Below are 25,063 nucleotides of genomic sequence, written 5' to 3' on the forward strand. Positions count from 1 at the left end.
CCGGCCTGGCTCTGCCCGAGTCCCGGCCCCTGCCGAGCTGCTGCGCGGATTCTAAGCCGGGGGCCGGCAGCACCAGCTTGGTCCGCCCGCTTTGAGCACTGGTGACCAGACGCGCTGGCTGCTGCCCAGCCGTGCAGCCAGAAGCCTTATCTGAAGAGCCAGGGCTCCTGGGTCCCCTCAGAGCATCCCACTCCCACCATCTGCAGCCTTACCCTTTCCTTGAGCTGGCTCAGGCCACCACCAGCCCTTTGCCCCCAATCCTTCTGTGGGCGCCTCCTTGTCAGGGGCTCCCCTGGGTGCTCACCCACCTTCTAAGGCCCCGGTGGTGTTCAGGGGCCTCAAGCTCCACTTTTTCCACAGGTGACAAGCCAGCTACAAGGCCTGACATTTGTGTCCAGGACAGCATGGAGGAGGGCGCGTCCTCCTCAGACCCAGGAAGGCAGCCTGGGGAACCTCCTTGCCTTCCTGCCACACCGGCCATGCCTCTCACCTGGCTTGTTCACTCGACACACCTCATCCCAGGTGTAGTCAGCAAGGTTCACAGGCTGTGTCACCCAGGGGTCTGTCACCAGCTTCTCCAAGGTGGTGCGCTGCTCGGGGATAGGCTGCAGCAGCCCAGACACGAGGTTCATGAGATCTGGGGACAGAGAGACCCACCCCACGCGTGTGGGTGGATCCAGGCCAGGCTCAAGTAGAATATGTCTCAAAACTACAGGTCCTGGGTGTGCCTGCCATGAGCACCTCTGAGCCCTGGAACCTCCATTTCTGACAAGAACCTGGGGTCCCTGGCACACGGGCCCAGCTACGCCCCAGACAGGCTGCAGGAGATGCCTGTCCCTCTGAAATGGAAGCATGGAGCTCAGGGTCCCGCCTCGCTCACCTAACCAACGTGCGGAGCTTCGTAAACTCGACCTGTTCTTGGGGCTCTGGCTGTGCAGAGCTTTGAGCGACACAGGGTTTGTGGGACAAGAGGAGAGGGACGTGGCCAGAGCGAGCCCTGCGTTGCCCCCCCCCCAAAGGAAGCACAGGCTCTGGGAAGAGCCCCAGCCTTGGGTCTGGATTTGGGCCCCATTTCCTGTAAGAACATGGGGTCCCCTCAACCAGGGCTACTCTGAGCCTCACCATCCCAGAGGGTATCCTGAGAACCTGGTGAGTGAGCGTGTGGAATGGGCGCTGTGGGTGGAACAGAATGTGCTGCAAGCGGCGTGGTTCGTGGGAATCCGGGACTTCAGCAAAGCTCTAAAGATCCTCCTCCAGGCTGTTAGGGACTCAGTGTCCCCACACCTCCCCCCATCCCTGTCCCCCACTGGGACAGTGTCAGGAGGTGGAGCCCTCGGGAGGTGACGGGGGCGGGGGGTGTTATATGACGTCTTTCATTTGAGTGTGCGGCCCTGTGATAGGGTCAGTGTCCTCGCAAGAAGAGAGACCGGGCGTGGCGTGTGGGCACTCTCTCTCATCAGGAACCGAATCCGCGGGCACCCTGATCTTGGCCTCTCAGCCTCCAGACAGAAATGGATGCCTGTCTGTTGTGTAAGCCCCAATCCGTGGCGTGTTTTCGTGGCGGTGCTGACTCTGGCTTCCAACCTAAGCGGAGTTAGGCTGAACTCCAAGCTGGTTCCAAACGGACTCTGTGCACGAGATGTTCATGCTCGTCACCCCGCCACTTGTAAGGATAAACGAGTGCCGTAGAGTCACAGGATGCCAAGCCTGGAAGGGACCCCGGAGCCCACGGGCCAGCAGTGCCCGTGAAACTCTTACCAGCCCCCTCCCTGGGGCTCCTCCGCTTGGGGTGCCAAAGGGGCCGACTCCAGGCACAGGAAGTCATTTCCAGGCCACTGAGCCCACTGGACCTTCCCCCAAATGCACACCACCCCCTCCCCCCCATGGCCCCGACAGGAGCTGGAGGTGCGACAGAAACCCGCAGGCTTCCCAACAGCTGCTAGGGGGCCGAGTCCCACCACTGCCCCCAAGTGATGAATGTCTGACCCCAGTGCTGACCTTACAGTCACTGCCACAGCCAGGTTCCCAGGCTGCTAGCGTCTGTCTCAGAAGCGGGCCCCCCCGGGACCCAAGGGGGATTCTCCTGCACATAATGTTATCATGACGGTTTAGTCATGGTCACGTTACCCTTCTGTCCACATCGGCATTAGCGGCACAGAAAGAGCAATGAGGTCATCAGCACGGACAAAGGGGCGCTGTGCCCGAGGCAGGGGACTGAGCCGTCTCCGCGGCACCTGCAGCGCAGGCTCACCTTCTGACACCAGGAATGGCGGGTGGATCACGGCCTCCATGGTCTCCTCCAGCTCGCAGAAAGGGTTCTCCTCAAAGATCAGCGTGTACAGCGTGACCCCCAGTGACCACATCTCCAGCTCCGGCCCCTTGTACCTGCAAGGAGGTGGCGGCCACATTCGGGGCACGCCCGGGCTCAGCCCAGAGCCACAGGCCCGCCCCACAGGACGCCCCCAGCGCGCCCTGCAGCCCTCCTCAACTACGCCCTCAACTCCGGCTCCAGCCACGCGCTGGGGAGGGAGAGAAAAGCAAACCTTCGTGCTCAGGCAGCTGAGAGATGCCCACTGCCAAACGGGAGGGTGTGCGGCATGTGAGGGTGGAGCACCTCCTGATGGGAGGGCTTCCTGGAGGAGGTGCTGAGAAGGCCAGCAGAGTAGAGGCTCTAAGCTGCACGGGAGCAGGAGGAGGGCCAAGGTAACAGCAGTGACCCAGAGGAGGGGGCGGGGGGGAGGGGGTGGAACAGGGATAGTGCTTTGTCGCCATGTTTCATCATCGTAAGGACCTAACCTGGCTTCTACTCGTGGGCACCTGTGAGATGCCAACACTCCGCCAGGCATTTTATGTGACCCTGCCCTAGGCCCCACAGCCGGCCTGAGAAGCAGCGCCTCCACGTGACACAGAAGGTGGGGAGCTGCCGCTGAGCTGGCCCCAGAGCCGCGTGGTCACAGGGGTCTGGCACTCGGGGGCGGTCCGGCCCGGAGAACAGAGACGGAGTCAGTCACACCACGTGGCTGAGAGACACTGGTGAGCGGTAAGAGGGTCCAGGACGTCAGGGCGCAGGAGAGCGAGCTGGGGGGGCCCTGGACGCTGACAGGTGCCGGGAGGACAGACCTCAGGCAAGTGCGGGATGAGAGACTGCACAAGCCAGAGCGAGGAAAGCAGGTTCGACACTTTTTGTTTTGTGTTGTTTTGCAAAGAAAGATTTCAAGAATACTGGAGACTGAAGACAAAAGTCCAACGGGGTACCACAGGTGGCAGCGAACTTTTTCTGTAAAGGGCCAAACACAAACGTTTTCGGCTTGTGGGCCACCCAGCCTCTGTCGCCGGCACGACACTCTGCCACAGCAGCGTGAAAGCTGCCACAGACACTGCATAAGCAATAAAAGTCTACGTATAAAACCCAGTGGCGGGCCGGTTTGGCGGAGAAGGATACAGAGACAATGAGGAAGGAAGCAGAGTTCCTGAGGACGGGGTCTAGAATCAGAGCTCAGCAAACCCCTGGTGAGGCGAGATGGGGGAGCACGCAGGAGGGCGCCCGCAGGCCAGGGAGGAGGGCGCAGGCACGGTGCAGGGCCCACGGGGCTCCCGGAGAAGGCGGGATTGCCCTCGGGCGGGCACTGAGGTGCGGCACCACCCTGCGCTTCCCTGTGGGAGCTTCCCAGCCCGGGTGCAGGGGGTGGGGCGGGGGGGCAGACAAACCACAGAGCACATGCCGTGATCCCACGGACAGGACGCGCAGCCCCCCGCTACAACTCTGACGACCTGGTGGCCACCACAGGACAAGACAGCAGCCAAGAGCACGCTTGGGGGCACCAGGTGCCCAAATTACATCTTCAGAGAAACTCCAAGGCCCTCTTAGACTATCCCCCTTCAATCTTCCCTCCCGTCTGATGGCTCTGAGTGTGCCGGGTGACAGGGGAAGGGCTTAGTGAGCACTGGCTGGAGCCCCCTGTGGCCCGCAGGCTCCGGGGCAGGAGCAGGAGGCCTGGCCAGGCCCCAGGCCACTCGGTCCTCTGCACCAGTACGTCCCATTGCTCGATCCCCAACAGTGGTTACTAGAATAGCTGTTATTCCTGTCGTCACAAGGAATAAACCCAACTGAGGAGAGACCCTCTTCATTCTTATGCTTATCTTGATCTTTCGTGTTTTCTAGAACTCCAGACCTACACACAAGTTGAGAAAAGACCACAACAGATCCTGCAGCCACCGCCCAGCATCCCGTAACCAGCCTTACTTTGCCTGCCTGCCCACGGACCACAAAACGCTCGTCATCAGTCGGCGGCCCTGTCACCAAGAGGCGCAAACTGAAACAGTTTCCCACCTAAACTCCCGCGGGTGGCAGGGCCCCGACGGAAGGCGCGAGGCCGGGCTGCCGCACAGCACGTACGTACGGGTTTCCCAGGAGCACCTCGGGCGCACAGTACTCGATGGTCCCACAGAACGTGTGAAACAGCCTGCCCTTCTCCAGGTAGGCAGCCGAGCCGAAGTCGATCAGCTTGATGGTAAAGTCCTCCGCGATCACGATGTTCTCGTCCTTGATGTCCCGGTGAATGATGCTCTTGGAGCGCAGGTAGGCCACTGCCGACACCAGCTGCAATCGGGGCCACAGGGACTTTTTAGAAAAGCAAGTCAGGTAAAACATGCATTTAAAATAAGGATTAACCGCAAAGAAAGAAACAGTAACGAAGCTAAGAGCCTACTGTCTGGTTTATCATGCGTGGGTGACAAGAAAGAAGGCCGGATGCTGCAGATGCCGCCCAGCTCAGCATAGGCAAAGCAGGTCCAGGTGGGGTGCTTGGCGTGGCCGGCCTGTCCCACCGCTGGCAGGAGCACCAGCACCTGATTCTTCTTTAAAATTTCGGAGCGCCTGGGCGGCTCAGCTGGTTAAGCGTCCGACTTCGGCTCAGGTCATGATCTCACAGTTCGTGAGTTTGAGCCCCACATCGGACTCTGCGCTGACAGCTCAGAACCTGGAGCCTGCTTCAGATACTGTGTGTGTGTCTCTCTCTCTCTCTGCCCCTCCCCCAGTTGTGCTCTGTTCTCTCTCTCTCTCTCTCTCAAAAATAAATGTTAAAAAAAATTAAAAAGCAGGCGCCTGGGTAGCTCAGTCAGTTGAGCATCTGACTTCGGCTCAGGTCATGATCTCACGGCTCATGAGCTCGAGCCCTGCATCGGGCTCTGTGCTGACAGCTCGGAGCCTGGAGCCTGCTTCTGATTCTGTGTCTCCTTCTCTCTCTGCCCCTCCCCCACTCGTGCTCTGTTTCTCAGGCTCTCAAAAATAAAATATAAAAACGTTAAAAAAAAGTTAAAAAAATAAATGAAAAAATAAAATTTCATTATTATTATTTGCGATAAGGACACTCAACATAAGATCTACACTAAGCCAATTTCTGAGTCTGCACTACAGTATTATTAGCTATGAAACAGGACTTGGTCATCTTGTGTAGCTGACACTCTGTGCCCCCACCAGACAAACACTGATTCACAAGTTCTCTCCACGCTGAGAAGCCTTCCCAGCAGACATTCACTCACCCCTCAATACACATCGTGACAATCTCAGGAGGAAAGACAGACCACGAGCAGAAGCTACAAAGACGCACGGTGGGCACCTTACTGAGGGTGGTCTGGGCGTTCAACGGGAGGAGGCCCTGGAGAAAGACGGAGTCTGACACCGTCGGTCCACGGGGAGGGAAAGGACCCTGCCCAGAGTTCACGCAGTGCATGGGGGCAGAGCTGGGAGCGGAGGCCAAGTCTCCAAACTCCTACTTCTGGGCTCTAGCAGCTTCTCAGAGAGCAGCACCGAGCATCAGCCACACTGTGTGGGGCTCTCACGGAGGCAGACGTAAAGTAAGTCCACTGGAAGTGGGCTTCATTCCAACAGGCCTCATGCAATAGTTCCCGCTCTGAAAGGGTACGGTTGTGGCAATATACTGTAGGTCCTCCCTCCCCCTCGCTGCATAGGAGAGCTGGCCACTGAGTGGGCCCTTGGTGGATTTGGAGCTGAGAAGCAATTCACTGATAACTGGCACTCTACATACATACGCTAATATATAATGGTATTTCTCTATAAAATCATGAATCCATACGCACATACATATGTAGCACTTACGCACGTAAATTTACAGAAGAGCTATAGATACTTCTTGAAAAATTATAAAGTAGGGGACACTATATTTACCTATGTCAGTTGCCCCAGAATTAACAACTGAGAGACACCAGCTATTAACAAGTGACTCCTGTTGTCATAGGACTGCCTGCCACGAAGATTTCAAAAACAAATCTTTGCTATGCATTAAGGTAGATGGGTATGTAATCTTGCAAAACAGGAAGAGGGAAAAAGGGGACGACGGTCTTCGAGCAGAATCATGATGCCTGAAATTTATAAGTAGGTGCCTGAGAAAGTTAATTTCAGAAATCCAATAGCTTCTGGGATTTTATAGCTCTGGGTACAAAATGTCAATTTATGGAAGCTGTCATTAGAAATTAAGTCATCACCAGGAAACAATCAGAGAGCAAACCTGGGACTTGTTCACTCCCCTCTGCCCCCGGCCTTCCAGATTATTTCTCCACTCTTTCCAGGGTGCTTGGAACAGTCTAAAATGAAATCACCACCGTCTCCTCAAAACAAGAATTACTGTCTCCTCTCCACCCCCTCCCCAACCTCTCTATCTCCCAGCATGCCTTTCTATTTCGCTGATCAGTCTCCTGTTCCAATAAAAGAATAAACGGACAAGATCAATACATAAACAGATATAAAGAGACCAAAACAAACACTGTAAAATGAGATTGCTAGAATCTCAACCTTTACTGATTAACTGACTGGACAGCTACTATTTATCGAGCATTTACAACGTGCGGGACACCGTGCCGCACAAGTGCCTCAGAGGCTCTGATCTAACCCTCCTAGCCTTCCCACGCCAGCACTATCATGATCCCTGCTGCACAGATTAGCAATGGTTTCCTGCTGGGAGACGAGGATTCAGATCAGAGGCACAGGCCTCAAACCTTAATCCAACAGCTTTGCTGGCCAAGTTTTGCAATTGGCGTGGGTACTGTAGGAATATTTCTGGCTAAGTTTGCAATTGGCATGGGTGCTGTAGGAATATAAATAAGCTTCCATCTCCGAATGGTCCAGGACGGCATCTGGCCTCCAATGTATATCTTATTATGTATCTTACTCCGTCAAATCCAAAATCTAAAGGCTAGACCCCAGCTTGTGAGAGAAGTGCGTGTGAAGCCACATCTGCGCGGCCTCAGAGCCCCGTGCCCAAGCCCGTCACCTCCCCAGCACGGCGCCAGCCTGCTCACCTGTCGGAAGATGTAGCTCGCCAGGGGCTCGTCCAGGCCGGGGTGGCGGTCGATGAACGCAAAGAGGTCCAGGCCGGAGCCGTGCTTCTCCATCACCAGCTGAAAGAACTCTTGGTTTTCAAAGACGTCCACCACCTGCAAAAACACAAAGTCAGGTCTGGGCCTGCCGAGACACCTTCAAGACCACGTATTTAAGAGCTTCTCCCACAAGCAACGTCGGGACACCGCTAAGTGAGAAACAGCACTCCACCTTGATGATGTTGGCGTGCTCCACCCTGGACAGAATCGCAATCTCCAAAGTAACTTTTCCAAGTTTGGGATCCTCAATCCAACAATCCTCCAACACCTTCTCCTTCTTAATAAACTTCACCACCACCTGCAAGGAAGACAGAGGGGAGAAGTGACCGCCAGCGTGCCTCCGCGTCCCCTCAAGCCTGGTGCCCACTGCTGCATCGCAGTGCAGGGGAGGGTAACCTCCACGCGTACCTCCCCTGAATCCAGGGACGGGAGAGAGGAACCTAGTAGTGACCCCCGCCCGGCACGAGGAACACACAGGCACACCAGCAGCTGGCCAGCAGGGCTGAGGACACCTGCCCACTTAAAGTGGATGCGAGGGCATGATGGAGGGGCCGGAAGCTGAGGAGCCACAGCCTGGGCCAGAGACCTTGCAGCAGGTGCCCCTCAGAGGCCCCAGCACCCCCATTTCTCAAGTGAGGACAGGTGCCCTGACCCAGGAGACGAACGAGGAGGCCTGAGGACTGGGAACACAAAGGCCACCACTCACATCAGCTGGAGCCCAGTGGAGTCCAGCAAGCCTGACGGACACAGGCCAACACAAGAGAAACAGCATCACTGCCCAGGACGACGGCAAAGGTCACGGGGAGGAGACGAGCACTGTGCCGGTGAGGGCCGGGCGCGTGGCCGAGGGGCCAAGCGGGGAGCAGAGACGGCCGGCGGGAGACCCCACAAGATGGCCCCCGAGCCCCACCTCACCGGCTCATCGGCTGCGGGGGGGCACGGCCAACACACAGCGTGCCCAGTGCACCGGGCGAGCAGGGAAGCAGGTAGGGAGGCTCCCGGAGAAGGGACAGCTGAGGGGACCCGCCGGAGGGGCAGCGAGCGGGAGGGGAACACGCAGAGGCAGGAGGAACAGCAAGGAGCACGTGCAGCACCCGGTCAGCCCTCACGTGACCTCGAGGAAAAGGTGATGGGTTAGTGCTGGCCATCAGTGGTGACAAGTGGTCAGATCCTAAGGATCCTGTGGAGAGAGGGCCCCGTGATTCGACAGGCTGGAGGAGACACGTGAGGGAAGGCAAGAAAATGAGGGAAGCAAGGCTGAAGCCCTGTGCACCCAGGGGCGCGGCCAGCGGGGGTGGGGGGGGCACGCAGAGGCTGTGGCCGTCCCACCACAGGGTTCGAGCAGACCAGCGGGAAGCCTGCTGCCGTGGGCTGCAACACACACGTGAGAGGGGCTTCGGGGGAAAGTACAGAGCGAGAGAGAAGGAAAAGAAAGAATTAACAGAACAAAAGAATACATTCTCTTAAGGTAAAGAAAGCTTTAAACATTCAGATCAAAGTCTCACCAAGCATCAAGCAAGAATAAACAACACACGTGTGCGCGTGCACACGCACACACACACGCAGAAATACATCCTGGTGAAACGTATGAAGTCCAAAGATTAAAAGAAAAAATTCCAGGGGCGCCTGGGTAGCTCCGTTAAGCATCTGACTCTTGGTTTCAGCTCAGGCCATGATCTAAGTTCAAGCCCCACGTCGGGCTCTGTGCTATCGGGCTCTGTGCTGACAGGCTCCAGCACGGAGCCTGCTTGGGATTCTCTCTCCCTCTCTCTCTGCCCCTCTCCTGCTCGCTCACGTGCTCTTTCTCTCTCTCTCAAAATAAGTAAACTTCAAAGAGAATTTTTAAGTAAATTAAAAAAATCAGAAAGGAAAAAACATCAGACGGCTCTTCAAATAAATGCTAGATGACAGCAGACGTGGGCTCACACGTTCGGGGAGGAATAGGGAGGGCGCATCGCCACTGAAATGGAAGGGAAACAAATCAGAAAACATGTAAGAACTCAAAGTGTCCTTCCTAGGAAATCAGTAATGCACATTCCAGCAAAAGAAAACTAGGCACAAGAAAGAGGAGAGACTGGATATAGAAATGACACCAATTTAAGAAAAGGACGACAGGATTTGCACATGGAAAACCACGGCACGCGGCCGAAAGAAACATGCTGGTCTGAACACGCGGAGAGACACCGCGCGTCCTGGGTCACAAGAGCCACTGTGCCGGGATGGCAGTCCTCCCGTCCTGTCCCGCAGACTGAGACTGCAGAGCAGCGCTTGGCCCTCGAACGGGCACCTCACCGTGCAGGGCTGTTTTCTGATTGGCTGCTTTCCTTCATCGTTTGCTGGCCTAGGAATATTTAGGCTGACATCTGTGTTCTGAAAGGTGAAACTACTCATGTGTTTCTTTTCAAACCAAGAGAAAGACTCTCGGCAGCTTCTTTCCTCTTCCTTTAGGCAGAGCGGTCCAAAGAAAGCCCTGTGGTCTGTGTGGTCACTGACCCAACCAAGAGCGAGACCCGCCTCACGAGGACTAGACAATGAAGCCCCTGCAAACACAGGTGGCAAGGGCGGCCCGCGCCACCACCAACCGCTCTGCAGGGGCCTTGTCACTCAGTAATGGCTCCACGAGACACCTCCAATCCGATAAGCTAGAAATACAGCACAATTAACTCCCAGAAGGTACAAGAAGACAAGTTCAAAGAAAACAAAACAAATATCTGGTTAACAAAACAGACACTTCTTTGGCAAGTCTCGCAAAGACGAGAGAGCGCAAACACAAGAACTAGGATGGCCGAGCGAGCAGACGCAGCTGCACGTCACCTGCACACGGATTTGCACACGGAAAACCACAGCATGCGGCTGAAAGAAACATGCAGGTCTGAACAGGCGGACAGACACCGCGCTGACACGAAAGCGCTAACTCCACAGGCCTCGCGTCACGCTGATGTCAGAAGGGAGGGAAAACTCATGGATGAAATATAAGTGAAAAAGAATCCCAAGTAGCACTATCAGCAAGCCAAATTCAGCAATGCGGTAAGAGAATATTGTAACAGAACCAAGGGCTGATTCTGGAAAACGCAAGCTGATCGGTGTTACTGACCAGAGAAACCGAGGGTGTGATCGTGTCAGCCACTCACTACCAGACAGAACTCAGCACTCACTCTTCAAGCCAAGTCTCAGCGAGCTGCAAACAAATGAAACACCCTCCCCAGAAGGATCCATCGAGAAGGGAACGGAGCGGCCGCGATGGCAGGGACGCAGCAAGCGGCAGCCTGCTCCTGAGCCGCTCGCCTGGAGCTCTGGGGGACCCACGAAAACACGTCAGGACCGCAAGGGTCTCGCACAGACACACGATGTGTCAACCCCAACATGTGCTGGTAACAGCCAACAGGTCAAAGGACCCCCTGAGTACACGGTCTCCCAGAAACCAGTAGGTGGCACGGGGACACCTGGGCAGTGTCACGGTGTTCACAGGGACAGGCAGGACGGTCACCATGTCGATTCCCTCAAATCACAGAACGCTGGGCAGCTACACCCGCAGTCTCAACAGGATGTGGGAGGAGGGGCAGCGAGGCCTCGGCTCAGGTGGACGAGGAATAAGTAAGAATGGCCACGCCCACTGAGACCACAGAAGGAAGCCTGGCGTGTCCCAACCTGAAAATCAATAGACATCAGCCCCCGAGGGAGAGGCACGCGAGAAGCCCACATGGCCCCGAAGCGGCGGGCAGGATGGCCAAGGGGGGAACGTGTGCGCTGCCTCGGGTGCCCTCCGGGCCAGCCAGTGTGCTCAGTGCTTTCCATGGAGGACGCCTCCTGCCCCGTGCCACGGCACTGAGGCCACGGACGCACCGGAGCGGCCCCGTCGCTGCGCACGGCCCAGAAGCCACAGTACCTCCTTATTCTCCTCTCTGTCCACCGCGGTCCACACGAAGCCGAAGGCCCCGCTGCCCAGTGGGCTCAGCGTGCTGTACTTGCGGGAGTACGCGCCCTCGCAGGCGGCCAGCCCCTCCACCTCCAGAGCCGTCGGAGGCTCCTCAAACCAGGGCTTGCTCCTGAGCATCTGTGAATGAAACGGGACGCCCGAGGGGCCACGTGTGACCAGCAGCAGGCAGGCTCACGTCATCCGGTCCCCTGTCCCCCCTCCTCCCGTGTCCTGGGGGTACCTGGCCTGAGAAGTGCCCTCCCGGTTAGCCCAGATGGGCACACACACCCGAGCGTGTTTATACCCCGCCCTGCACACGGGGCAAACTCAGGTCTAAGATTCCACGTCTGGCTTCCGACTTACCCACGAACTTAGAAGACAGGCCCAAAAAGGCACAACTGGACCTCCCTCCCGTCGCAGAGGAAGCAGAGAGAAAGAGAGAAAAGCCGGGCAGCTCCGGTTCCCACACCACGCGGCGGGTGCAAGGTGGGAGCTGACCGCAGACACCCACCTCCCCTGTGCTGGGTCCAGAAAGCTCGCACATGGAGTGGCTGGAGCTGGGCAGGCTGGCCAGGAGCAGGCGGGTCCGCGCGGCCGAGTCCCGGTGGCTGCGTAGCAGGTCTTTCACGAGCCAGCAGCAGAACAGGGTCGCGGAGCCCTGGAGCTCCACCCGCTTCACCTCAAACTGCACACCTGGAGGGGAGGGAGGGTCACCACGACAGCTCCACCGTGCACCGGGCGGGGCGGGCAGGGGCACCCACACTCGGACGACGGGGGAAGCCGGGAGACAGCTGCCAGGAATGTGAGCGGCCTCAGTGGAACGCGTACGTGCCTATGGCGGTTCCTGCAACCACACGTGCGTGTACGTACAAAGCCCACGTGGTTTGGATACACGTCTGTGCATTTTTACACGGCCTCCAAGGTACACGCCAAAACAAACGGGGTCATCTTGGGGGAGGCACTTACAGGTGGCTTTATTTTCTTTTTGTTTGTGTTTTCTAGTACATCTACAGATAACACATATTACTCGTAGAACCTTTTTAAGGTTAGGGAAAAAGCCTTAGTAACCGACACTGTGAAGTCAGCAGTAAGGAAACGACTGGTGAAAATGATGTGGATCTGCTAAGAAATCAGGAGATAATCTGCTAAGAAATCACGAACATAATCGACTCCCAGGGGCAAGTGAAGGGGCCCGACAAGAACATTGCCTCCTAGCACACAGCGCGTCAGGCGCCAGAGCCCCAGCGGCACACGCGGGGCCACAGAGCACCTCGCTGCCCAGGGTGACCATGGAGGTCGGGGCCGGCAGAACCCGTCCCCTGGTGCACGGAGCAGCTCCCAGGAAGGGACCGCAGGCTCCACCCTTCCCTAGCACGTGCACCCGTCACCCTACTTTTCAAGAGATAAGCTCTCACTGCAGATCCTTTAGCGCATCATTTCTGCCCAAACTACTCAGGGGGTGCAGCCACGTCAGACTCCGGGACGAGGAAGTCCCTGCACCGGCCATGCTGTGCTCCCACAGCAGCCGCCCGCCACATACTCAGCCACGAGCCGTCTCGGTGGTAACAGCTGCCGGAATAGGTGCCCTCCTGGATCTCATGCTGCAGAGGGGCCCCGGGCATCGCCGGGCTGTCCCCTTTCACGGGCGTGGAGGTGACCTGGAAGTTCAGCCTGGGCTCCTCCAACGGGCACACCTCCACGGAGCCAGCTCCCGGCGTGGGAAGGACGCAGGTTGGGTTCTCTCTGCCACTCACTTTGTAGGGTCCTGAGGACACCACACGGGTCTCAGAGGGCTCGGCCGGGCCGCGCCCCAGACAGCTCTCGCGAGGCTGAACTTCACCAAGATGCAAGCAGGTGCCCGTCAGGAGCAACAGCTCTCTGTCGTCCAGAACTTGTGACCCGGGCCCGTGCGGACCACTCAGGTCTGCGTCAGAGCCCGCCAGCGAAGGAGAGGCCATCTCTACAAGCTCCAACGCGGTACAGGAACGGTTCGAGAACGTTCGGTCTGTCCGTTCACCGAAAAAGAGTTCCTTGAGATTCCAGGAAAATGAATTCCCATCGGCCTCCCGGGCCTGCACCGCATCCAGGACCCCGGGGAGGTCTGTGGCCAGTGCGTAGTAAGCCGCGGAGCTGCCCACACGGCTGCGCGGGCCTCCACCTCCCGGGTCACACAGCGACACAGGGGCAGAGAATAGGGGGTGCTCTGTGTAAGAGACGCCCGGTGGCCCCACGACGCTCCACTTGGACAGCCGCTCCTTAATTAGGCAAGTCTGCAGCTCATCTCGGTCACTCTCCCCTGCCCACGGCTCATCTAGCACAGGCTTCCAGAATGAGGGTGGCGCTGCCCTGGGGGGGCTTCCGGGCTGCGGGTTCTGCTCACCCCCATACCTGGGGTAGCACGGCAGGAGGCGCTGTCCCGCCGGCTGGCCTGCAGCATGGGGCACGGGCATGATAGAACCAGCCCGATGGTTTGAACCACCGGCACTGCTCACACCTGCCCCCTCCAGCTGTGCCTCCTGGTGCGGGCCACACACCCCAGGGTTTCTGCTCCCACCCTCTGCTGGAGCCGGGCCTTCAGAGTCTTCACGTGAAGCAAACATCCACGTGTCCCTGGGGCCAGACCCACTTTTTCCCTCAAGGTCCCGTATGAGGCTCTCTGGGGCTGCACGCTCCTCCTTCTCCAAGACAGTGTCCTGCTGGGCCTCGGGTAAGGACCACTGGCTATGCGCTGGCGGGCATCCTTCTGGGAGGTTCCGCTGGTCCTTGGACAATGAGTATTCCTGGGTTGTCGGGCTTCTTTCCAGGGTGTTCTGCTGGTCCTTGGACAATGACTTTTCTCTGAGGGCTGCCAGGCTTCCTTCTGGAGTGTTCTGCTGCTGGCCCTCAGGAAATAACCACTTACTGAAGGCTAGTGAGCTTCCTTCTGGGATGTTCCGCTGATCCTCAGGCAAGGACTGTTCCTGGCATGGTGGGCATCCTTCTGGGATGTTCCGCTGGTCCTCAGGCAATGAGTATTCCTGGGATGGTGGGCATCCTTCTGGGAACTTCTGCTGGTCCTCAGGCAGTGACTGTTCCTGGGATGGTGGGCATCCTCCTGAGATGTTCCACTGGCCCTCAGACAATGACTGTTCCTGGGATGGTGAGCATCCTTCTGGGATGTTCCGCCGGTCCTCAGGCAATGACTGTTCCTGGGATGGTGGGCATCCTTCTGGGATGTTCTGCTGGTCCTTGGGCGATGACCGTTCCTGGGCTGGCAGGCTTCCTTCTGGGATGTTGTCCCCTCTGAGGATTGTAACACGGATGACGTAATTACTTAAGAGCCACAGAAGAACCAAAAGTAAAGACCACACGCATCCTCCTCTATTAAAGACAAGTATAAAGCAGTCACCACCATAAGCTATGAGCAGCTCATGTATTCTCTAGATAAATCCTCATTTAACAATGATTTAGCAAAGACAGCCCTGAACACCCAGGACCCTACGTTCAGGGCTCCGGTCAGCATCGTCGCTTCGCGGGGAGGGAGCCTCCCTGTAGCCGTGCAGCCCTGTACGATGTTGACCTGTGATGGGCTACAAATGCTATCAGAGGTCACAGCCAAAGACAGACAGCTCTGAGAGGCTGGCACAAGGAGGGGCCGTGAGAGCAGGGCCTCACAGGGGTGGGAAGAGCTGGGACACAAGCCCAGGAACTTCGCATGGAGGCCACCGAGGGAGGGGCCGCCTCCAGGCAGGGGGGCGATCACAGAGCCAAAGACCCCCGGTGAGGACCCCCGCCCCCACAGCTGGCCCGGCCATTGTGGCCCCACGTGACAGATGACGCTGAGCTCCTGCCCGGGGCCAGCCGAAGCCTGACGCCAGCACCAAGATGCACAGAAGGTGGCCGTGGCCGGCCTCGCTGGGGCGTGTGCGCCGGTGATCTGGCAAGCGTCCCACAGAGGTTTGTAAAGAGGCACAGGTTAGGAAGGAACCAACACAAAAGGGCAGGTCCCACAGAGGAGGGAACCATGAGTGGGGTTCTGGGAACAGCAGCAGTTTTCTGGGGAAAACGAGGGCACGGGCAAGGGTGTGTGGAGGCCAGGCAAAAATCATCTGCGTCTCTGGCTATATCTCTCTATCTCTGTCCATTCACCCAGGTCAAGAGACCAGCCTGGAGCTGGCCCCCAGGAACCGGCACGTCCTCTGCAAGGTCCAAAAAGGAGGCAGAAGGTCTCAATCCCCTTTCTTTTTTTTTTTTTTTTTTTTTTAAAATTTTTTTTTTCAACGTTTTTTATTTATTTTTGGGACAGAGAGAGACAGAGCATGAACGGGGGAGGGGCAGAGAGAGAGGGAGACACAGAATCGGAAACAGGCTCCAGGCTCTGAGCCATCAGCCCAGAGCCTGACGCGGGGCTCGAACTCACGGACTGTGAGATCGTGACCTGGCTGAAGTCGGACGCTTAACCGACTGCGCCACCCAGGCGCCCCTCAATCCCCTTTCTAAGCAGTGCGGGCACCCTCGGAGGGCACGCAGGGTCAGGCCCCAGGGCAGGGTGGGCACGCGGGGCGAGGCCAGGGGCAGCACTGTGCCCGCGTCCCACCACCACAGCTCCCAGCAGCCAGGTTTCATAGTGTCACTGCGTTCCAGCCAGGGTAAACTGAGGAAGTGACAAGGAGGCTTCTGGGGGAGCCTTTAAGTACAGAGAGGCTCCCGTCCCCCTCCCACCTCCCCTCCACCCCGCTGCCCCAGCTGGCGCACGGCAGGGCCCGCACCAGTGCCTCCGGGTGGTTCACGCAGGGTCACAGGCTGGTCTCCAACACAACAATCCACTTGGTTGTGTGAGCAACTGCCTCCGGGGCTCCTGGGAGAGCTGGGAGAATGAGGAGCAGGCACGACCCTTGGTCCCCAGGCACCGAACACTCCCAAAGTCATGCTGCAAACCTGCCTTCCCACCTCCCAGTCTCACCGTGTTTGCTGATTTAGCCCATTTTCTGCCACAAAGTACTTCTTAGGGATGATCCTTCAAGTCTTTTGCAATGCTTATTTATGGAGTGAGTGACGGGTGACTGAGGGAGCGATGAAGGAGTGAATGACAGAGTGAATGAAGGAGGGAGCAAGGGAAGGAGTACGGGAGGGAGGGAAGGAGGAAGGGAGAGAGGAAAGAAGGAAGGAGTGAAAGGAAGGAAGGAAGGAGGGAATGAAGGAAGGAAGGAAAGGAGGAAGGAGGGAGGGAAGGAGGGAAGGAGGGAGTAAAGGAGGGAGGGAAGGAGGGAAGGAGGGAAGGAGAGAGGGAAGGAGAAAGGGGGGAAGGAGGGAGGGAGTGAAGGAAGGAGGGAAGAGAGGAGGGAGGGAGAGAAGAAGGAAGGAGGGAGGGAGGGAGGAAGGAAGGAGGGAGGGAGGGAGGGAGGAAGGAGGGAGGGAGGGAGGAAGGAATGAGTGAAGAAAGGAAGGAAGGAGGGAAGGAAGGAAGGAGGGAGGGAGGAAGGAGGGAGGGAGGAAGGAGGGAGGGAAGGAAGGAAGGAGAGAAGGAAGGAGGAAGGGAGGGAGGGAGGAGGAAAGGAGGAAGGGAGGGAGGAAGGAGGGAAGGAGGGAGGGAGAAAGGAGGAAGGAAGGGAGGAAGGAAGGAGGGAGGGAAGGAGGGAGAAAGGAGGAAGGAAGGGAGGAAGGAAGGAGGGAGGGAAGGAGGGAAGGAGGGAGAGGAAGAAGGGAGGGAGGGAGGGAGGGAGGGAGGAAGGAAGGAGAGGAGGGAAGGAAGCAGGGAAGGAGTGAAGGAAGGAGGGAGGGAGGGAGGAAGGAGGGAAAGAGGGAGGGAAGGAGGGAGGGAAGGAGGGAAGGACAGAGGGAGGAAAAAGGGAGGGAGGGAGGGAGGAAGGAAGGAAGGAAGGAGAGAAGGAGGGAAGGAAGGAGGGAGTGAGGGAGGGAGGGAGGAAGGAGGGATGGAGAGAGGGAGGAAGGAGGGAGGAAGGGAGGAAGGAAGGAGTGAAGAAAGGAAGGAGGGAGTGAAGGAAGGAGGGAAGGAGGGAAGGAAGGAAGGAAGGAAGAAGGAAGGAGTGAAGAAAGGAAGGAAGGAGGGAAGGAAGAAGGGAGGGCAGAAGGAGGGAAGGAGGGAGGGAAGGAAGGAGGGAGTGAGGGAGGGAGGGAGGGAGGGAGGGAGGAGGGAAGGAAGGAAGGAAGGAAGGAAGGAAGGAAGGAAGGAAGGAAGGAGGAAGGAAGGTGGGAAGGAGGGAGGGAAGGAGGGAGGGAGGGAAGGAGGGAGGGAGGGAGGAAGGAGGGAAGGAGGGAAGGAAGGAGGGAAGGAGGGAGTGAGGGAGGAAAGGAGGGAGGGAGGGAGGAAGGAGGGAAGGAAGGAGGGAAGGAAGGAGGGAAGGAAGGAAGGAAGGAAGGGAGGAAGGAAGGAAGGGAGGAAGGAAGGAAGGAAGGAAGGGAGGAAGGAAGGAAGGGAGGAAGGAAGGAAGGAAGGAGGAAGGAAGGAGGGAAGGTGGGAAGGAGGGAGGGAAGGCGGGAAGGAGGGAGGGAGGGAGGGAGGGAGGGAGGAAGGAGGGAAGGAGGGATGGAAGGAAGGAAGGAGGGAGGGAGGGAAGGAGGGAGGGAGGGAAGGAAGGAAGGAAGGAAGGAAGGAAGGAAGGAAGCAAGCCAGGGGCAGTGACAAGGACAAGCACACCTACAGGGCCTCTAGGAGGGACGTCGGTCTAGCACTACAACTTGAGCTCAGCACATCCAACCCGAGAGAAGCGTCGGAAGCGGCTCATCTGGCAGGACTTGCTTGTCGCACAACCTCGTCCCAGGAAATGGAGCGTGCGGAGCCCAGACGGGAGCTTGGGGCAGAGCAGATGAGAGCCACCGCCAGGGTCCCCCACCCTGGGACTCGCAGGCCGGGAGCCCAGCGGCTTATAGCAGCGACCACCCCTGGGGCCAGGGGGTCACGCCTCAGGCGGCCCCGCCGGGGGAGGGTCCCCCCGTCCACAGATGGGCACGTGGCACAGAGGCCATCCAAAGCGGACCCCAGAGTGAAGTAGCGGAAAGCCAGGGAATCCAAGCCAACGGCAGGAAAGCAGCGAAACCGCAGAGCTCCACGGGAGGTGACGCGTGGAAAGGGCTCGGACGCACACGTCTCACTCACACACGTCCAGGACAACACGCACGGGGTGACCCGGTCTGTGCCACAGGGGCAAGAGCGGCTGCCCACGAGCACCCGCGGACGCGGAGGACACGCTAGGAAGGTGCCCCGCTCCGAGGACGGGGACGTGGCGGGGCAGCCCCAACGGCTGACGGCGGCTCCCGTGGGGAGAAAACTAGTTGAGAAACTCCAAAACGCTGTGTACCATGGGACCACGATAACTAAGCAGGGACGACCGGTGAGTTTCTCTCTGCCTTTCTACATTTTCCACGTGTTCTAACGTGGACTTGACCACTCTACATACAGTATTTCGTTATTTAAAAGAGAGCAGACGCAAATGGTTTTTTAAATGAGGAAATCCTGCTATGTTAACTCCCTGGAACCCCACCCACACAATGGGGCTGGGTCTCAAGGCCACCACCGGGGACCACGCCGGGGACCACGCCCAACGGCGGACTTGAGCAAGCACTCGGTGGCCAGGAGCTAGCGCCACTGCTGCTGCTGCTGCTGCGGGCACCTGTCTCCCCGCAGCACGCTCCTCGACCGCGCCCGCCTACCGCCGCCCCACCCCACCTCCAGGGGACTCACCGTGGAACAGGCAGAGGCGGGAGGGCAGGAGGGAGGTGGCCTCCAGGGTCTGCCTGGCCCCCAGTCCCTGCGAAGGCTTCTCGGCTTCCCGCTACCTCTAGGGTCTCGCCTCGTGGCAGCTCGTGGTCTCCGACAAGCGAGCCGTTAACCCTGGAATCTGGCAGCAACAGAACAGACCGTTTCCCACCTGCTGACCGAGTCTCCCCCCACGGGACTCGTGAGCAGGGGGGGCCCCGACCTGATCTCGGAAGCCGTGGCGAGCCTACGTCCGCAGCGTGTCCCGGGCCACCCCCTCGCCACTCCGCAGGTGCCCAGTCGGGGCCAGCGGCCCCCACTCTCCCTGCTGCGGTGTCCCAGGCCCTGCCCTCAGCCGGCAGGATCCCACCACCACCACCCCCGGGGCTGCAGGGCGTCCCTCCATCTGCCGAGAGCCCCCCGAGGGCTCTGCTCTGACTCCAGGTAAAAGCCCAAATCCGTACTGTGACCCCCATGGCCCTGCGGCCCGCCTCCTGACGCTCCACCCAGGGCCTCTGGCCCCCGTCCCTGGAACGCCACTCCTGCCTCCTTCGGTGCTTCACCAAAAGCCACCATCCCAAGGGTCCCTCCCAGGCTCACGGACCCTGACACTGTACGTCCTCCCCCTGCCTCGCTCTTCCTCCTGAGGGCTGGTCACCTACGCGTCAAGCCTATACTTGCGTGTCACAGCCTCCCCACCAGCTCCCCGGCCCGGTGCCTGTCCACCCACATAGGGCTGAGCACACAGCGGGGGGGTGGGAGCAGGCGGGCTGTCCCTGTAAATGGCCGTCTGGATCGGGGCTGTGGGGAAGAAGCCCAGCCCCCGGCGGTGGAGGTGGACGGGCCGGCACCATCTTTCCAGCGGACATTCGGACAACAGCCGGCAAAAGCAAGCATCCCCACGTGCCCAGAAATGCCACTTCCGAGAGTTCATCCTGAGGAGGCACAGGGAGAGGGGCAGAAGCGACCCCCGCCCCCTGACCTTCCACAGAGAACGTGCGTTAGACACACACACGGGAGAGACAGTGGAATGGTGGGAAAGGGAAGACTCAGAACTAGCGACGGAGAAAAGAAACTGAAAAAGGGCCGTCTGTGTAGACAGAACGCAGATGCGACAGAGGAAGCCGGCGTGGGAACGGTGGAGACCCCAGCAGAGCCAGCAGCCCGACAAAGCACCTCGCGAAACAAAATGCCACGAGGTCACCTCCAGTGCCTGGAAAGGAACCCTCAGGGCACGCACCCCACTCCCAGCCTCGGGTCCGAGCCACGCGCTGCAGAAACCCCCGCTGGGGTTCAGCGCCCGGAACGCAGAGCGCTGCCCCACGACACAGCGGCTCCCACGTGGCCCCTCCACTCCCTTGGTGACTGTGTTAAACCCCCGTACGTGAGCACTCAGACAGCAAGTCGGGCCGCAGGCGGCAGCACGGGGACAACGTGTTCCAAGGTACCCTGAGCCTGCCCCGTGCGCGCGGCATCACTACCACGCCACCCTCCAAGAGGGCCACGGAGCCCTGGACACATGCGGCCGCCTGACGCCTGCTGCTCCCCAGCAGCCCTCTCGTTTCATTTCCGGTGTCCCCTCCCAGGGGACGTCAGAGACCAGGGAACGTGAGGACCGCACCCTGTCAGCGGGCAGTGAGGGAGCGGGTAATTGCAGAGTGGGGCCCTGTGGGCTGGGAGCAGAACGGGGCGCAGCTGCTCCTCGCTCCTTGTCAACGGAAAGGTGAGCACTGAGGAGGCTGCCGGGCGGTCTCGTGCTCTGTGGTCCCTGCTCCTGGTGCCCCGAAGCCAGAGAGGAGCCCTGCCAGGGCGGGAGCCGTGCTCCCGGCCTGTCCTCACACACCACGGCACCTAAGATGTTCACGTCTTGGGGACTTGGGATATTTGCTGAAATAACACTAAACGCTAAACTAAAAGTACAGAGGAGAAACACAACGAGCAAATAGGCCTAGAACTACTTAACTTAGGGGTTAACGCGATAGGCTACGTTAACACTGTCGTAGGCTACGTGAGGCTCCACAGATCTACTCGTAAAACACCACCACCAAGCTACCCCCGGGACCCTCTCTACGCTCACGGCTGTCAGACTCACGACACGTCCCATCCCCTGGGAACACAGAAGGCCCACGACAGACAGGGTCTCCACGAATGCCCGGCAGCCGCTCGCTCACACTCTCCATCCCGCCCAGCACGCCCGTGCCCCCTCCCTCCGAGGTGTAGAGCTGTGTGTGGCTGGGCAGCCACGGACGCACCTGGGAGGAAGAGGCTGGGCCGACCCTTGGCCTCGCCGGCCGGGTCCCAGCCCTGGTGGGGGTCCACAGCACTCTCCCCAGGCTCACTCTGGTTGCCAACGTCCAAGCAGTTGGTCAGGTTTGGCCGTGGTAAGGAACTGTCATATGCGAGCTCCATGTAGTCGTAGAAACCGGGAATCAGAAAAGTGATATTCTAGAAAAGAAACCGTGACATTTCAGATCCGGTGAGGATCCACCCTGACCCACGGGGCCGGCGCACCATCCGGTCTGCAGACAAAATGAACGCGACGCCAGCACATCTCCGGGCAAGGTGAGCAAAGACCCCAGGTCGTATTCCTTTCAACAGACCCACAAAGCCCCTCTGACGCTCAACATGGAATTCGTGACTCTTCCTCCCTTTTCTTACGAAAAAACAAAATCAACAACTGAAGCTACCAATACCAACACCTCCATGTGTCCCGGGCAGATGTTCGCCCCATGTTTTCCTTAGGCATGAAAGCCACGTGTGCAAATCTCACGTGTGCAAACGTGGCTCTCAGGGAGCGAGGGGTGCCCAGGATAAGACAAAGGACCTGGGGCGCCTCTGCTGTGCTGGCCAGCGCCTCAGCATGAGGGTCCCAGGCCCCGGAGCTGCAAGGACACGTGCCTTTCTGAACCCGTGTGCACCCCCTACTCACAGCCGTGTGAATCCGGAACACGGTCTAATCCAGAGGCAGGTCCATCCACCCCACACGCAGACCCTACAAAGACGGGATGCCCTCGATGTTCCTGTGGGAACCCCTGGTCCAGAACTCACACTGACTGTGTTTTCATTAACTTCAAACTAAGTTTACCTTCGTTTAACTAAGTTTCAGCTCACTTGCTCCTTAATATTTCTAATTAGAAAACAAAGAGGGACCTGTGTTTGGACCTTATCACTGGGTCTGAGAATGACAAGAGGGAACAACGTTCCCTTCCTCTGCGGCAGCGCGTGGTGAACAAGGTGCTCCGTGAAGGGCTGCAGGCACCCAGGGGCCGAGCCGGCCGGGCGCACCGGCACAGTGGCCACTCGACGTCAAAAGTGATGCTCCAGCCAGCAGCCTCTCCCTCCCCCGTGACCCTCCTCCCACTGAGCAGAGGGCCCGTGTCCCCTTTCCAGGACCCAGGAGGACCCTGGGACCACGTGAGGAGCATGCTGTGGCTGCCTGAGATGCTCACCTGCCCTTGGAGCCCGGCCACCACACGACACACAGGGGCTCTCGACACCAGCCCCAGCCACGGACCCAGGCAGCCAGACCCACGGGTAGGCGCGCCTGGGGACGATGCCAGCCCCGGCTGACACTACATCAAAGAGAACAGGCCATCCCGCCGAGCCCAGCCCAAAGGGCCCATCTGTGACCTAAATATGAGATTGTCATGTTTTAGGCACCAAGCTCACAATGGTTTGCAGCAACAGATACAGACTCTCAGCACGGTCTTAGATAGAAACTGGCAGTTGGCATCCCAGCTGGGCCTGGCTCTTGGTGTGTGGAGATTTCCGCCTTCCCGTGTTCAAGAAATTCAGAGAAAGCTCCATCCAAGGAAGAAGTTCATAAACACTTTCCTCTGACTCTGACCGCACAACAGACCCCCCCAAGATGGCCCCCAAGGCACAGGAGGTGAGACAAGCCCCGAGCTCCACGTGCAGAGAAAATCCCCACAGGTGGGACACACGCTCTGCTCGGGACAGGTCTCAGGGTGACAGCCCCTCCCTCTCCCAGGACAGCACCTCAAGACAGCCCAGGGGGTCATGGAGGGCTCGGCGTGGGGTCCAGAGAAATGAATGCAGACAGGGAGCACGCTGCCCGGCACCCCCCAGGGGCAGCCAGGGGGCTGGCCCAGCAGACAGGGAGGTACGAGGCCTGTGGCAAGCACAGGTCCGCACTGTGGAAATGGACCAGCCCCCTGCAGGGGCACGCAGGCTGGCCACCCACGCAAGGCCCACCTTGCCCAGGAGCTCCGTCTTCCCGTAACCGAACAGCATCAGGGCAAAGCTGTGGTTGATGCCATAGATGGTCCCGTCGGGCAGGAGGGTGATGAGGCCGCTGATGGTGGAGAACACCCAGACTGACGCCGAGTAACCCCGCTCAGGCACTGCCCTGCCGTCTTCCACCATCTCGCTTCTGGGCTCGGATTTCAGTTTTAAGCTCAGAGGGAAAGTGGTGCCATCTTTGGCCCTCCCGACAGACCTCTGAATCTTGAGATTCTGGAAGGAACACGCACCACTGAGCTGACAGCAGCATCGCACCCAGCCCCAGCTTTGAGTCTTTGCAGCCTGAGAAGTGAACCCACCCACGGGTGCTGGGGAGCACCCCCAAACATCACACTCCCCACACCGGCCCTCCTTCCCTGAGCTCCCCGCACCCCGCCTTTGCCCCAGGGAAAGCGGAAGCTGGCCAGGAGCTGTGACCGGGGGCGAGGGCACCCCAGCACGGCAGCCGCTCACCACTCCAGGAAGGCCCGAGGGCAGCAGATACCAGGGCAACCGAGACGTGCGCGAGGGCTGGCGTCTGGGAGGGAGGGCCAGCGTTCCTCCCCGCTCTCCACCTCGGACCGCCAGTATCCCCAGGGTGCCCCCTCTGCGGACGGCCCCACCCCTCGCTCCGTCCCCCATCCTTCGGCCTGAGGGGCAGTGGCTCCCTGCTGTTGCTGACTACTGGGTGGCCACTCCCCATCTGCCTCATCGGCACCTCCATCACCCACAAGAGCACATCCTCGCTTTACGTTTCCCTTCTTGAAGACTTGGAATGTATCCAGTTTCAAGTAAACCTCGACCAAGGCAATATCCTCACCAGGGGCTTTGAGACTATGCGCCCTTTCAGGTTTCAAGATGAGGCCCAGGCTTCTGTGCCCACCCCTCGCCCTATCCCACCCACCCCTTCGAGGGGCCACCTGGGAGACAGAAGATGTGAAGGGGCCCACGTCGTGGACACTGCCCTGAACGCAGGAGGGGAGCTTCACTCAGCAGCACTGCACCCTCAACAGGGTCGGGACTCCACACGCCAGGCTCCCTGTGCCAAGGCCGTAGGCCAGGCGCCAGGTCCCAGGGGGCCCCACAAGGAATGAGGGGTGCAGCACCTGTCTCCACTCGCTGCCGGGGAGTCGGGGACTCTAGTTCGAGACTATTTCAAACGTGCCTTCTAGAACATACTTCTCTTGGATGCGTGCCTGCGTTCAGACTGAGCAGGTGCGGACACAGGAGCTCCCAGCGGGGCTGGGCCAACAGGCGCCCCCCACCCCCTGGCCTTGGGGCAGGGGAGAGGACACAGAGACAATAGGACTAGGGATGGGGGCAGGGGGTTCCCATTGAGCTGGAAAGCTGAAAAATAGCCGATGACTGCTCAGGGGGTTCGGCTCTTGGCCTGAGGCCAGCCAGAGAACCAGCGAGCGCCTTTGGGTGGCCTGAAACCACCTGCGAGTGCCTATGGGTGGCCTGAAACCATCTCTGATTTCTTACAGCGGCAGAGGTGACTTTAGGCAAAAATCAACCGTCCAGTCTGATCCTGCAGGTCACTGGGGGTGACATGAGGTGAACTCACTGCAGTGTGGGTCACTAGTGTGGAGGCTGCACACTAGTAGGAAACGGGGCTCCTGGGAACTGGGAGGATTCGGTCGGCATCAAAACCTCCCCCCGACCCCAGACCGCCACTGACCCCAAAGCTGCCGGCCCTCCCCCACCTGACTGCCATCCTGCCTTGAGGGGACACCTGCCATCAGCCCGTTCTCCCTGTCCCTCAAGACCCCAGACCTGTCAGTAAAGAGAGGCAGCAGGCGTTCCCTACCCCA

General features: G+C 59.0%; 1 protein-coding gene across 5 annotated transcripts in view; it reads right to left on the bottom strand.

Moving 5' to 3' along the window:
* Window positions 1-25,063, bottom strand: part of PASK (PAS domain containing serine/threonine kinase) — a 41,274-nt gene that overhangs the window by 698 nt on the left and 15,513 nt on the right. For 3 of the 5 annotated variants that reach the window (XM_006935746.4, XM_006935747.4, XM_006935745.4), the window contains exons 8-18: window positions 23,223-23,483; window positions 21,260-21,452; window positions 18,993-19,149; window positions 12,852-14,593; window positions 11,823-12,004; window positions 11,282-11,449; window positions 7,568-7,693; window positions 7,318-7,452; window positions 4,401-4,600; window positions 2,252-2,385; window positions 491-637 (exon numbers count right to left, since the gene is read on the bottom strand). In XM_006935746.4, coding sequence (XP_006935808.2) covers window positions 491-637; window positions 2,252-2,385; window positions 4,401-4,600; window positions 7,318-7,452; window positions 7,568-7,693; window positions 11,282-11,449; window positions 11,823-12,004; window positions 12,852-14,593; window positions 18,993-19,149; window positions 21,260-21,452; window positions 23,223-23,483 — 3,445 coding nt within the window. The remainder of the gene's footprint in view (window positions 1-490; window positions 638-2,251; window positions 2,386-4,400; window positions 4,601-7,317; window positions 7,453-7,567; window positions 7,694-11,281; window positions 11,450-11,822; window positions 12,005-12,851; window positions 14,594-18,992; window positions 19,150-21,259; window positions 21,453-23,222; window positions 23,484-25,063) is intronic. The other 2 variants (XM_045034733.1, XM_019838992.3) reach the window with 2 other exon arrangements.

Source organism: Felis catus, chromosome C1 (genome assembly GCF_018350175.1).
Source record: "Felis catus isolate Fca126 chromosome C1, F.catus_Fca126_mat1.0, whole genome shotgun sequence".
Taxonomy (NCBI): domain Eukaryota; kingdom Metazoa; phylum Chordata; class Mammalia; order Carnivora; family Felidae; genus Felis; species Felis catus.